The sequence below is a fragment of the Stegodyphus dumicola genome, chromosome 10, assembly GCF_044657685.1.
Source record: "Stegodyphus dumicola isolate Sdum_Otavi_A_Nest chromosome 10, ASM4465768v1".
In the NCBI taxonomy this organism is placed as follows: domain Eukaryota; kingdom Metazoa; phylum Arthropoda; class Arachnida; order Araneae; family Eresidae; genus Stegodyphus; species Stegodyphus dumicola.
In genome coordinates, this window is record NC_140777.1 from 127,238,410 (window position 1) to 127,252,795 (window position 14,386).

At 31.6% G+C, this 14,386-nt stretch overlaps 1 protein-coding gene across 2 annotated transcripts in view; it reads right to left on the reverse strand.

Annotated features, from left to right (window-relative positions):
• The window catches only part of LOC118189269 (uncharacterized), a 106,725-nt gene that overhangs the window by 26,391 nt on the left and 65,948 nt on the right, over nucleotides 1–14,386 (reverse strand). For both annotated transcript variants that reach the window (XM_085825526.1, XM_035359851.2), the window contains exons 9-12: nucleotides 13,682–13,762; nucleotides 9,888–10,039; nucleotides 9,154–9,229; nucleotides 7,514–7,685 (exon numbers count right to left, since the gene is read on the reverse strand). In XM_085825526.1, coding sequence (XP_085681652.1) covers nucleotides 7,514–7,685; nucleotides 9,154–9,229; nucleotides 9,888–10,039; nucleotides 13,682–13,762 — 481 coding nt within the window. The remainder of the gene's footprint in view (nucleotides 1–7,513; nucleotides 7,686–9,153; nucleotides 9,230–9,887; nucleotides 10,040–13,681; nucleotides 13,763–14,386) is intronic.

A 14,386-nucleotide genomic window follows, 5' to 3' on the forward strand; every position in this document is an offset into this window, starting at 1 on the left:
TTTATATTATACTATGCTTTTTAATATTGTCTAAATATTTTATATTTTATTACCTTAATTATATGTGATCTGCTTTACCCCATTACATTTCTTTCACTTCCAGTTTTCCAAACGCTTTGTTTTTCCAGCAAAATACTATTTCAAATGCATATATGTCATTTATTGAATGAAATATTTCATTGTGAAAATAATGTTATCAATGAAAGAAACAGTAAATAGTCATAATCATAAGAGACAATATCCAGGTAGCATGGAGGATAATGGAGAACATCCCAATCAAAAGTTTAGAATTTGTTTCTGATGACTAAAGACACAAAAAGCTTGGAACCATACTGGTTAATACTTTATCTATTAGTTAAAGTTCCTCTTTTTAAAATTAGGCAAAGTAGCAACTTATTTTTGGTGTAGATTTTGAATAAAATTGCATCAGTTTTGAGGGCTGTTTCAAGTAATGAGACACAAGTCCCTCTTCTTTGGGAGCAAAAAATTTTCCAAAATGGGAAATATGACAACTGTATTAGAAGTAAAGCAAACATGAATATGCTGCCTTCTGTCAAGGAAAATAATAATGAAACATGAAAAACTAAGGAATGGTGTCATTTATACACATAAAATAAAATATTAAAATTAATTTGTAACAATTCTTAAAGTCTTTATTTTAATTTGGTTATTTTTCCTCTGTAGCCTAAATTGTAAAATAACTGTAATAAACGTTTTTGAATGTATCATCTCAATCCCTACCATTTGATTCTTAGGCCCAATCATTTTGCAGTTATATTCTTTAGTTATGTTAATTATTCAGGAAAAAACTAGAAGAGGAAAAAAAAAAAGAACAGGCATCCAGCAATCAAATTTCTTTGTGTCACATAATCACATTTTAAACTTCTATTGTTATAGATATGTCCATGAAAGTCCTCACCCAGTATTTAGTTTCAAAAGCATTGGTTAAGGAACATATTTCCATTACAAAAATATTTTCAATGACATAAATTTTCAGAGTTTGGAATTCTGAAATTAAAAGCAACAAATTCTGTAATAATTACAAAACTAACTTTTTAAAATATCTCCCAGTTTTTATATTAAGGGAAAATTTATACTCTTTATAAAAAAATAATAAAAAGTCTGACAAAAATTAAGCAAGAATATTTAATTTCAAATTCTGGAATATTTCAAATAATTTTCCACTTGCATTTTACAAATAAATTTGAATTATTCTCAGGTTTATTCTTCTTAAATGCCATTCAATGACATACTTTTGTGATTTAATGGTGACCAACATTTTTTAATATATAACATATCTAAAAATTAAAAGTAAATTGCTATCAGCTACTATGGGGCATTGGTAAGCAATGAGTGGCTCTATTGTCAACTATCCAAAACCTTTTATTTTCTTTTAGAGATTAACTATCAAAACTACATTAAAATTTATTCAAATAAGACATGCTTGAAATGGCAGTGGGAAATTAGAATTCCGCAAAGTGTCAGCTGTAGTTTGTTATGTGGTTTCTCATGCAAGAGGCAGAAGCCCAACATAAATTTATAGACCTATGTGCTGTTTATGATGAATTTATGAATTAACAAAGTTTTAGAGAAAACTGCCAGGTTTTTTTTAATTTGTGACATTCATGATAAATAAAAAATCTAATGTGTACACCACATGACTTCCTTGTATTGGAATATTAAATTATACGCATTTTTTCTTGCATTTCATTTAAACTTATTGGATTGAATTAAATCTACTTCACTGACAGCGCATAAACCACAATAGAATAAATGCATTCTTTAAAATTCACTCTAGTATTTGTTTACCATAGCGACACTCTGGCGCTAGATTCACTTAACAGTATTAATAATTATATAACAGTTAACTTATATAATAATTATATAACGGAAACTAAGTTAACTGTTGTATAATCCAATAATAATATAACAGTTAACTTATATATTTCGTTCATATTATAACTCATAATGCACAAAATTTATATCATTTAAAGAATAGAATTATCTAATCGTTGCCACATGTTCTATTCAAATACCATAATAAAGCTAGAATGATGTATAAAAGAAATTAAGCAAACAAAACAAAAAAGAAACAGTTTTTCACAGACGATTGAGTATTTCTCATTTAATTAATTCAGTTCTCACTTCGCGAGAAGGCAAAAATACATAAAAACTCAAAATATCTATATTAAAAATTACGAAGTAAATCTCAAACACTTATTTCCTCGAAAAAATTCCAGAAAGAATTAAGCATGATTTAATTGGCAATAATAAATGAATGCGTTATCTTTGTTGTTGCGAAGCTAAGTTTCCCTAGATTGGCAACAAATCCACTAGTCTCCCATTTCAAATGTAAACATCAATGGCCGCCATTAAAAAAAGGCTTAGCGGCAATTAAACAACTTTAAAATTGCTGATAATTCTAAAAATATTGCACACAGATTTACTACAGGCATAAAATCCTTAACCGGAAGATAAAGACAATCATTTTTAAAACAAAAAATGTACAATTTACAAACATATAAGAGTAAAGAAACTGAGATCACTGAGCCAGGTAACAGAGTAGATATATATATATATATATATAAATATGTAGCGTATTCGGAAACTAAGTACCATTTCATTCTAGCGCCGTTGCAGCGCTGTGGTAGGCATCCCGCGCTTGCGCACTAGTCTTTCTTGTTCACTGACTTTCAATTGTCGCCATTTTGGTTGCTTTATGTTGCATTTTCAGTTTGCTGTGCACATTCAAAATGTTTAAGACAATTAGTTCTCCCGCTGACTGTGAGATTTGTGCCATGATTAAATTTTTGAACGCGAGAAATGTTAAACCGGCCGAAATTTATCATCAAGTGGCAGAAGTTTACGGTGAATACGTGATAAGTGATGGAATGGTGAGAAAGTGGGTAAGAACGTTTAATGCAGGTCGAACAAATGTCCACGCCGAGGCTTGGAGTGGTCGGCCTTCTGTTGTCACCGATGATTTGGTAAGGAAAGTTGATGAAGCAATTCATGAGAACAGATGCTTCACAATGACAACTCTTTCAGAGGCATTTCCACAAATTTCACGTACTGTTTTGTTCGAAATTGTGTCTGACTGTTTGAATTATCGTAAACTGTGTTCCCGATGGGTTCCAAAAATGCTCACTGATGTTCACAAAACAAAGCGACTTGGTAGTGCCCTGACATTTCTCACTTCACTGATGAAACTTTAAGTGTGTCATTTCACACCAGAATTGAAACAACAATCGATGGAATGGAGACAGACTCATTCTCCGAAAAAACAAAAGTTCAAATTGACAATATCATCACAAAAAATCATATGTACTGTCTTCTGGGATAGGAAAGGCATTTTGCTTACTGAATTTCTTCCCGGAGGTGAAACCATTAATGCGGCACGATATTGTGAGACTTTAACAAAACTAAGACGTGCCATTCAAAACAAATGAAGAGGAATGTTCAGTAAAGGAATTGTGTTGCTCCATGACAATGCTCGGCCCCATACTGCTGGTGTCACTCAATCATTAATTCGACAGTTTCATTGGGAGCAGTTCGATCACCCGCCGTACAGCCCGGACTTGGCGCCGTCCGACTATCGCTTGTTCCTGCACATGCAGCGTGAGCTTGGTGGCAAGTGCTTTGGATCTGACGATGACACGAAAAATGCTGTGGAGTCGTGGTTATCAAAACTGGCGGGAAATTTCTTTGACGATGGTATACAAAAACTGGTCACCCGCTATGACAAGGTTTGATCATTGGCGGAAACTATGTTGAAAAATAGTTTAAGACATGTATTTTCATGTAAAAATAAAATTGGATTCGAAAAAATTGTTTTACTATTTTTTTCTTTTTTCTTTTCAAAACGGTATTTATTTTCCGAATACGCCTCATATATTTATATACGTTTGGTGCGGGCGATTGCAACCAAAATACGAGGTACACATCTACATGTTATAGCAGTCCTATATACAAAATTTCAACGTTCTGAGGCTACTTGTTTTTGAGTTATGCGAGATACGTACATATGTACATACGTTCGTACAGACGCCACGAAAAATTCTCTTTAGAATTCATTTTAAAGCAGTTATATAATTTTTTTGAAGGAAAAGAGTATTTTATTCCGTCCTTACATACAGATATCACGCAAAAACATTGTTAAATTGCATTCGATAGCGGTCAAAATGATATTTTCGTTGAAATATGCTGCCTGAAACTTTTTGTGATTACAATACTTCCTGTTTACTTCATACAAGGAAGTAAAAAGAAACCAAGTCATTTTTAATCTCTGAGAATCTTTACCAGAACGGAAATTCATGTTAATTGTATGCCATTATAAGGGACTTGTATTGAATCTTTTCCCAAATCATGAAACTATTATTCACGATACCATAATCAAGAATTAAGAGACAAAAAGTTGCATTAATATACAACCAAAAGGGTTGATGATAACCTTAACTTTCTCATGTCTTAATGCAGAAAAATGCAATAAATTTCTGAGCCCATTGTGTCTGGGGATAAAATTTGAATTTATCTCCTTATAAATGATTCTATGCAAAAATTACTTCAACGGCACAAAATAAATTCCCCACACAACACATATTTAAAGCTTCAGTTTTAGATCATAAAGTTATAGCATTTGCTTTTTGAGACAGACATGAAATTTTGCTGACTGAGTTAATGCAGCCTAGAATAACAAATTATGATACACATTGTGAGATCTTGTAATGATTTTAAGAAGCCATCAAAACAAAAGGAGAGACATGTTGACACACAGTCTTGATCTGTTCCATGATGAGACTTATACCCATGTTATGCATATCACAACTTGTTCCTTGGGAACCTTCAAACTGGAAGTTTTATATCACTCAGCATTAAACCCGGACTTAAGATTCAGAAATTTTTATTACTTCTTTATCTAAAGAATCTTTCCACTAGGCATTAGTTCAGCAATAACAATGAAAGTAAAATAAAAAGTTATGATTTAATTCACACAGCATGCAGCAAAAATTTATGATGCAAGGACATAAAAGCTGATATATAGACTTAATAAATCTTTGGGTAATGGTGGAATTTTATGTAAAATATAGAGCAATTTATGTAATGTTATTTAATGCAAGTCATTTTTAATGAAAGTTTGGTCCATTAATTATTTTTGATTAAATAATGGTCTTTGTATCTTTAATTCTTGGATATGCTTCAGATTATTTCTTTAAAATTAAAATTAATTAAAATTCACTAATTTTATAGTTAAGAAAAAAAGGTGCACAGGGACAATGGAGACTCAGAAAAAAGCACTTAAATCAAACCATAACATAGCTGCCAAACCTGAAATATGAAAAACTGGGAGTTTCTGAGAGATTTTCGTGCTGTGGGGTCCAGATTGACTTAATCACTTTATAACACATGATTCAGGTTATTCAACTGATGTAAAACACATTAATATTCCATTAGATACTCTAAATTTTTAAAACATATTAATATTTTATTAGCTATTCTAAATTTTTATATTCTTTGGCTAATCTCATTTTGTAATTTTCTTAACATTGTTAAACTGAGAAAACACTGAACATAGAAAGTGCAAAGTTATCAAAGTACTATTAAGTGCATTGAAAATATAATTAGTATACTTACTATTGTGAATAAACTTTAAAATGTATCATATATTTATGTAAAAGAAGTTAAGTATAATATTTACTGATTAAAAATCGACTACTGATACTTTAATGTCATTTTATTTAAAAAATAATCCGTTTTATTATGCTAAATTCCGGGTTTAAAATATTATTTATGGCCTCTAAATATTAAAAATTAATTTAATTTTGCAATTTTATTTGATATAAATTTTTATTGTTTATGATATTTTATGGAAATTTATGTTGTGGATGATGTAATGAATGATGTCACATTACTTTAAAAGTAATTGATTTTAATATCTATAAATTTAAGCTAATATTTTAAAAACATTATTTATGGCTATTAAATATTAAAATACAATTTAATTTTGCAGTTTTAAGTGATTTTATTATGTATGATTATTTAAATAATTTTAATTCTATTTGTGATGTAATCAGCTCCCTGATTGGTTACAGATATTTGTGCATTAACAAGCTGTAATCAGCTCCCTGATTGGTTACTGAATATTTGCATATTACCGTGCCATTTTAAAATTTTATTATTCATCTCTTCGAATTCCTTAGATTACATTTTTCAAATTTTTTCCCTTAGATCACATTTTTTAAAATTATATTACATTTTTCAAATTTTTTTCATTGATATCTAAATTATTAGATTTTTTTTGTTGTACTTATCAATATACAACAGGTTAAATACTCAAAAAAATGTAAGTACATTTTTTTTTAACTCTATACTTGTATACTTCAATTTTTATTAAAAAAAATTAATACACTGTTTTCAAAAATTGCAGAGATATTTATTGCCACATATATTTTAATGTTAAATAAATATATCCTATAAAACTTATTTTAAAGGATTTGAATTTTAGTAATATTTTAACTCTTTTAAACGTTGGTATGATATTTTTAATTCGATATTCAATTTAAGTAATATTTTAATCCAATTAAACGTTGGCACAATGTTTTATAGCGGTGTTTTTATTCTATTTCTTTGCTATATGAAAGTAATAATTTAACCTTACTTTAGTATTTTATACTCGTAGTAAATGTATTTATTTACATTTGCCTGCCATCTTAAAAAACATTTTCAACAAAAAATTACCGTATTTGACATATAAGATGCACCCTTATTTAGAAGGCCCCACACAAGGAAAAAAAGTTTCAATCTCTTTCAAAACCATAAAAATCCTTTTCACTATCATCATCATCGAAAACGAGAATATCGTCATCACTACTGTTTCCGTCATCGCTAGTATCACCTTCTTCGAATAATGCGTCGTCTTCTGTTCTGTCAAGAGCATTACTGATTCCGCACTTCTTAAAGGACTTAACAATTACTTCAGCCTTTACGTCCTCCCAAGATCTTTTTACCCACTCGCACACTTGTGAAATAGAGGTCCGCTTCATTCTACCTGAGGGTGTGAGGGCGTGATGTGGCTCTCCTATCCATTTGTTCCATCGTTCTCGCACTTTTTCCTTAAATGATTTATTCACTGATACAACTAAAGGCTGCAATTGGCTAGTCAGTCCACCAGGAATGACAGCTATCTGGGTTTTTAATTCTCTCGCTTTATTCTTTATGGTTTCAGTTCTACGGGCGCTAAACTGATCCAAAACCAAAAGAGAGGGTTTTCTTAAGAGTCCACCAGGTTGCCTCGTGCATACGTTCTGTAATAACAGTTTCATTCCAGCTTCGTCCATCCAGCCTTTCGGATGAACATGAACAATTACACCCGTTGGAAGTTTTTCTTTACGACTAAACTTCATGGTTGCGGTGCCGTGCGCTACAATATAACAAGCGGTAAAGTGTCTCATTTACGCCGCTATGTGTCTGTGAGTGCAACTATACTATAACAATAATGAAAAATAACAACAATTACCAGATGATTCTCTGCTAAGAAAATCCTGCATCATGGTCAGTATTCCTTTTCTCTCATATGACATTGGATGGAAAGAGTGGCCCAGTTTTGAAATGCCACTGTATGAACTTCCAGATAAATTATGACTTAATCTATTTCTGTCACTAGAAACTTCACATGGTATTCCATTTACCTACAATTAATATATTATTTCACAATCTCATCAAATGCTTCTAGAAATTCTAATTTATGAGTACATGAGTAAAATGCATATTAAATATTACACAAAATGTGCTAAAGCAGTAGAAATAAATAATATGACTGTAACTGCTGCCTAATTTCCTTTCAAGAAATGTTTATTTCAAATACACATAACTTATAATTTTTTATTTTAAGGGAGCAAACACAATACATGAAATAAAATAAGCAAAAGATTTTACTTATTTTATTAAAAACACCATAAGTTAAGCCTAAGTTTAATTATTTAAAAGAACAAAAAATATTCTGTTAAAGAAATTCTTTTCAATTAAACAACAAAATTAGCATTTTAGATTTTTTTTATTCCTATGACACATTAGATTCTACGCTTAAAAAAATATATTATTAACGTAAAATGTTCCAAAACATAATGATTCTTAAGCTGTGCTTTAATGATCTCTAGAGTTCATGTTATAATGTCAGTTAATAATTGGAGATCTGAAAGTTATTTTTAAAACTACGAGGGCATTTCGAAAAGTAAAGATACACCGTACGTCAGAAGAAAAGAAATGTTTTGGTGAGCAAGTTGGCAACACAGGTGTTAACCTTGAACCGTTAGCTTTCTCCTCGCGGTCGTTCGGCATTTCAATGTTGATTCTGGTTGGTGTAGGTCGTGTTTAAAATGGCTGCGCCAATTCAGAATCCCGCCAAATGCGAAGTGCGCTCCGTCATACGTTTTCTTCATGCAAAAGGTCAGCGACCAGCGAATATTCACAAAGAAATTGTTTCTGTTTATGGGAACATTATGAATCGACAAAATGTAACGAAATGGTATTGTCATTTCTCTGAAGGTAAGACCGATGTTCATGACGAACAAAGAACAGGTCGGCCATCTGTGATCTCTGATGCCCTTCTTCAGAGAACAAAGGAAGCAATTCGTGCGAATAGACATCTCAAATTGAAAGAATTGCATCAGATCATACCGGAAGCGTCAATGACAACTCTTTATGAAGTTGTAACTGTCAAGTTAGGGTACAGGAAAATGTGTGCACACTGGGTTCCAACAGGCGGCAACCTTCTATGACTGTGGGATACAAAAGCTTGTGCACCGACTTAACAAATGTTTAGATAACGGCGGTGATTATGTCGAAAAATAATAAATAATCCAGTTAATAAGACATAACTAACGTTTTCTAAATAAATGTGTTTTTTTTTTTACGGAATGCAAGCCATTGTATCTTTACTTTTCGAAATGCCCTCGCAGAATCTTCTATATTTATTTAGGAAAAATACAAGAAAGATGCACAATAAAAGTTAAGGTTCAGCCAACTGCGCATGATATGAAGGAGTTTTTAAAGTAAATTCTGCTTAAAGAAAATTCTTAAAGCAAATCCTACATGTTAATAAATTTTGTATACTTAATTTTTTGAGAAGTAATATAAGAATAATTTTTAAATATATACCTTAATACTTTCAAGTCCATCTTCATCTTCATTCAGTGTTTCAAGAGGCACAAATTCAGCCTCATGAGGAGGTATTCTGAAATACATTAGTCTTATTAAATACAAAATTTAAATAACTAATGCAAATTAAAAACAAAACTTTTTGAAAACAAATACAATTTATAATTACACAGTTGTAAGTGCTATTCTTTTTAAATACAATCCCAAAACCTAAAAATATGTCAAAGTTTTTATTTATTAACATTAGATTTATTACTTCCTAGCAATTTAAAATTTAGTGGCTGGGAAAGAAGGATATGCATAAAAAATCAAAATGTACTCAAAAGATGTCATAATTTTAAGCAAATCAATTAAATACAATTAAAATTTATATTGCTTAACTAAAAGATCATTAAGTATTAGAATTTTTTAAAATCTAAATTTAACTGATAAATTAAAGTCACAAACATCTATATTAACAGGCACAAAAAAATTTTTAGAAGAAATCTAAAGAAAATCTTCCACATTCCTAATAAAATTAAAGTTACTTTTTCCACATAGACTTCAAAAATAATACTTTTTAAAAAATACTTGGATTTTTAGTATGCTTTATCCAACACATAATCTCTTTAATATACTAAAAAATGCAGTATCTTAGGTTTTTTTTCCTGACTTTTTAATGCATGGTTTTTCTAAAATCTGAACAAGAACTTAGAATCTCAATTTAGACATGAATTCTGAAAATAAAATCTCACATTAAATTAGCTGCTGAACCCATAGGAGGCTCTGTATAGAAAGGCATAGCAGCAGCAGTGTAAGGAAGATCAGGCATTACTTCATCCCAATATTGATCTTTTATTAATTCTGGATGCTCTTGATGCATTTCATCAACAATCAGATAAGAAACCTGGAATGATTCTTTTTAGTTACAAGGAAATGCTAAAAAATAACAAAATGAAGTAAAATAGAGGGTTGGCGGAAAGTAACTCCCTAATTTTGAATTTGGAATAGCTATTGATGTTATGAGTACACTGCAATGAAAGTTACCTTGTTTTGTTGACTGTAGTGTGGCACTATTTGTCATATTTTTTTTTTCATAATATTCTAATATTTTTTCTATCTTTTTTTTCAGAGCCTGTGAATAAGAGATGTCACAACGATTAAGTATTCGGGACAGAGCAAAAATTGCAGCAAGTTATGAGGTGTGGCAATCTGTAACACAGCCACTGTTAAATCTGCGTTACAGATTGCCCCACCTTCCTACTTTGCTGCAATTTTCGCTCTGTCCTGAATACTTAATCGCTGTGACATCTCTCATTCAGAGGCTCTTGGGGGGGGGGTTGGAAACGAAAAAGAAAAAATATTAAGACACATAAAAAAAGAAAAATATTACAAATAATGCCACACTACAGTCTACGAAACAAGGTAACTTTCATTGCAATATACACATAACATCAATGCTATTCCAAATTCAAAATAGGGAGTTACTTCCCCCCACCCTGAATGTTTTCCTCATTACATAAAATATTTTTAGAGGAACCACATCAGCATAAGCTGTAGTTTTTGAAGCATTGTTTGGCTCATCCATTATGATCCCTGATCAAAGTTTCTTTTTCTTACTCAATACCCTCTTCAGGCAAACTATTATCAAAATTTCTAATGTGCATGGTTTGTTTTTTATTCTGTTTGATTTTTGAATCTTAAGAAAACAAATAAAATAATGAAACTAGAAATTGAAACTTTAAAGTTAATTACTCAAATAAAATAACAAAGATGGAATTATACAGAACTAAATAAAATGTATTAAAAATACAAGGTAACCAAAAAAATTGTTGCCATTTCTGATATGACATTGGAAGAGTGAGCCTCAACATAAAAATAGTTGCCAAACCTGGCAATGAAGTAGTTAGGATGGGAGTCCAGACATTGACCAAAAGTATAAAAGTGCATTGCATCCGTACTTCAAACATACTCACACAGCGACTGTCTGAAATGGACGCATCAAAGGCACTCTTTCGGAGTCTTTTGCAGTATGATTTTAAAGTTGGCCTGTCAGCAGCAGAATCAAGTCACCAAATTTGCGGGGCCTTTGGGGATGATGCTGTTAACAAATGAACTGCTAGACAATGGTTCCAGAAGTTCAGGTCAGGGATTATGTTTCTTAATAATGCACCCTGCAGCAGTTGGCTACACAAGCACTGGACGATGAGGTCCTGAGAGCAGCCATAGAGCGTGACAGTAGCCAAACATGTGGTGAGCTTGGTGCGCACTTGCAGGTATGTGATAAAACGATCAGACTCCATTTGCACTGCATAGGAAAGGCATACAAGCTGAGCAAGTGGGTACCCCACTCCCTGTTCGATGCAAACAAACAACAGCGTGTCGCTTCCTGTTTATCATTGCTTGTTGGCACCGCAATGCATCCATATTTGATTGAGTACTCACCAGCGATGAAAAGTGGGTTCAGTATGACACACACAGCCGTTCCAGACATTGGTTATCACCAGTGCCATAGCTAGGGTGAGGCAAGGGGAGACACCTATCCCTGGGTGCAGTATCCAGGGGCCACTAATTTGATGTTATGAAATTTTAGAATTAAATCTTTCCCATTCTTGGCACATAGAAGGGGACACAAAATCTTCAGATGCCCCTGGGCGATGAAAACCCTAGCTACGGCTCTGCTTGTCACTACCGGACCCTGTGCCTGTGCCACAATGTGATACCTTCTCTCCACCCATGCAAGATCATGCTCTGCATCTGGTGGACTAGTCGCCAAGTGGTGCACTATGAGCTCCTGCCAGTGGGCCAAACCATCATGGCAGGCCTGTACTCACAGCAGCTGGAATGTGTACATCAGGCACTGATTCATAAAGAGCCAGCATTGTTCAATCGTAAGGGTGTACTCCTCCTCCATCTACAAATGCCCATGTCTTCTCCAGACCTTTTGTTATGGTAGTCAGTGTCACTATAACATCTGGACTATTGATAAACTTTCTATATCATATATATTGTAAAAAGAATGAAATTATACATAAAAATAAAATGGTTGATAAATTTGATCAGCAATAATAAGATGTTTATTAATATGAAAGAAGGATTAACTTGTAAATCTGAACCTTGATATTTTAAGAAAAATAACTTTTGCTAATTAATTTAGATTTTAAAATGTTATCAAAGAATACAAGTATTAAAATTTTGTTGATACTAAGCTTGTCAAAAAGAAATAACATGCACAGAATAAAAAGTTATAAGTTTCAGGTAACCTATTTAGTTCTTTGATTAAGAAGCTTATATTTCAGTTTTACTTGCATTTAAAATTTTTAATGAAAAGGACAACACAAAAAGCAATCACCATGATACCTGCAAATATAGTTTGAAATTATCATAATTTCATATATAAAATCCCCTTTCCTTTTTTCAACAAACATAAATATATTTAGTTAGTAATATTAACCAGTATAGAGTACATAAAAGAGTTTTATGCTATGGTAATTTTTCAGCATAATACAGTATTTTGACTTCACACAGTTTATGCAGAAGTTAGCTTCAATTTGACTGTAAAAACATAGCCTCTTGATAACAATAAGGAAACTTTCCTAGTTTTGTTACAGTGATATACATATAATATTTAAGTTTTAATTAATTCAGATGAAATTTGAGACAAAAAGAAAGCATACATGAAAGTATAAATAAAACAATAATCTAAAATTTTGAATTGCAAATTGAAACACATATATTACAAAGATAAAAAGTACATTAAACTGACTGATATGAGCGGTGAATATCACAAAATAAATTATAAAACTGAGTTATTCATATTTCAATTTGTGACTTCAACACAGAAAAAAATTACTTACACAGATTAGTCATTCCTATTTGGTTTTGATTTCAATAGAGAGAAAATAGCAAAATGTTTTATTTTCTGATTTTTTATGCATTAAATACTGCTAAGCCTTTTAATATAAATCAACTGTTACGAATAATTTATATAATAGCAGTAAATTTGCCATCCTGTTGATGTCCGAATCCTAAAGAAAGCATCCTAGAAGTTGCATTTAAAATACACAGTGAGTCGAAAGTCCTTCTGAGTGGTTGGTGGTATGGAAAGAGAGGTGTGGGAGACACTCACCCCCTCCAGGATGTTCTCTCTCAAAATTACGGCAGAAGTTTAACAGTTAGCTACGTCTGGTGGTACCTAATATACCTACAGAAATATGCAATGCCAGCCTTGCTTCATCTGCACCTGCCATGGCACTGGCCCAGGGTTTGAATACTGGAGAAACCATGAGTATTTTTAGTTGTCTTTCGCTCTTTCTATGAGTGTAACATTGTTGTACACCCCGGAGTACCACAGCCAACATTCTCAATAATTTATATGGCTAACTAAGTGATGGATTAAATGAGATTACTAAAAGGTTTTTGAAACAAACATATATCTGGTGGTTCAAAATGGTATGAAAAAATAGTAAATTTATAACAAAGAAATAATAAATTTAAAACTATTATTACATAATAAATTTATATACGTAAAAATTGCCTTAAAACTCACCTGAATGTCTCTATCTATCACCCAATTAACTTCAAAATCATCATCATCCTCACCAAAAGGATTAACTAAAGTTTCAGCAACCTATGGGGGCATGATAAACTTATGCATTACACATATGACAGGAATACAGAATTAATATATTATAATTTTTTAGACACAAAATATCATAATTTCCTCTAAAAAGATAACAGCTAAATTTAAAAGTAATTTATGAAATGACTTCAATTTGGTCTTTTTATAAATCACCTACTTATAAAATACTTATATTACTTATATATAAATCACTCAAGGCTCTTACTTTTTTCAGAATCTTTAATTTCTAAGATTTAAAGGAATCCATATATTAATGAAATGTGCATATAATTATGAGTCTGAATAAATGAAATTATACACTATATATTATGCATAGAAAATCATCTATATGTAGAGCATGTTTACACACTTTTAGAATGATTTTGATAAAGAATTAAAACTATCCAATGTAGATACCACATGATTTTTTGCACAGCCTATTAACACTTGGCATGCGGGCAACGTATTTTTACGTTTTTTGCAGTCTGTCATTGAAGCGCAGGTCACATAAAAATACGTATTTAGCAGATTTGTGGTGGACCCGCTAACCACCACAAATTCTATTAAATATGTAAAATTATATGTATGTGTGACATTATATGGGTGTTGTTTGCGTTGCTAGGCAACGCTTTG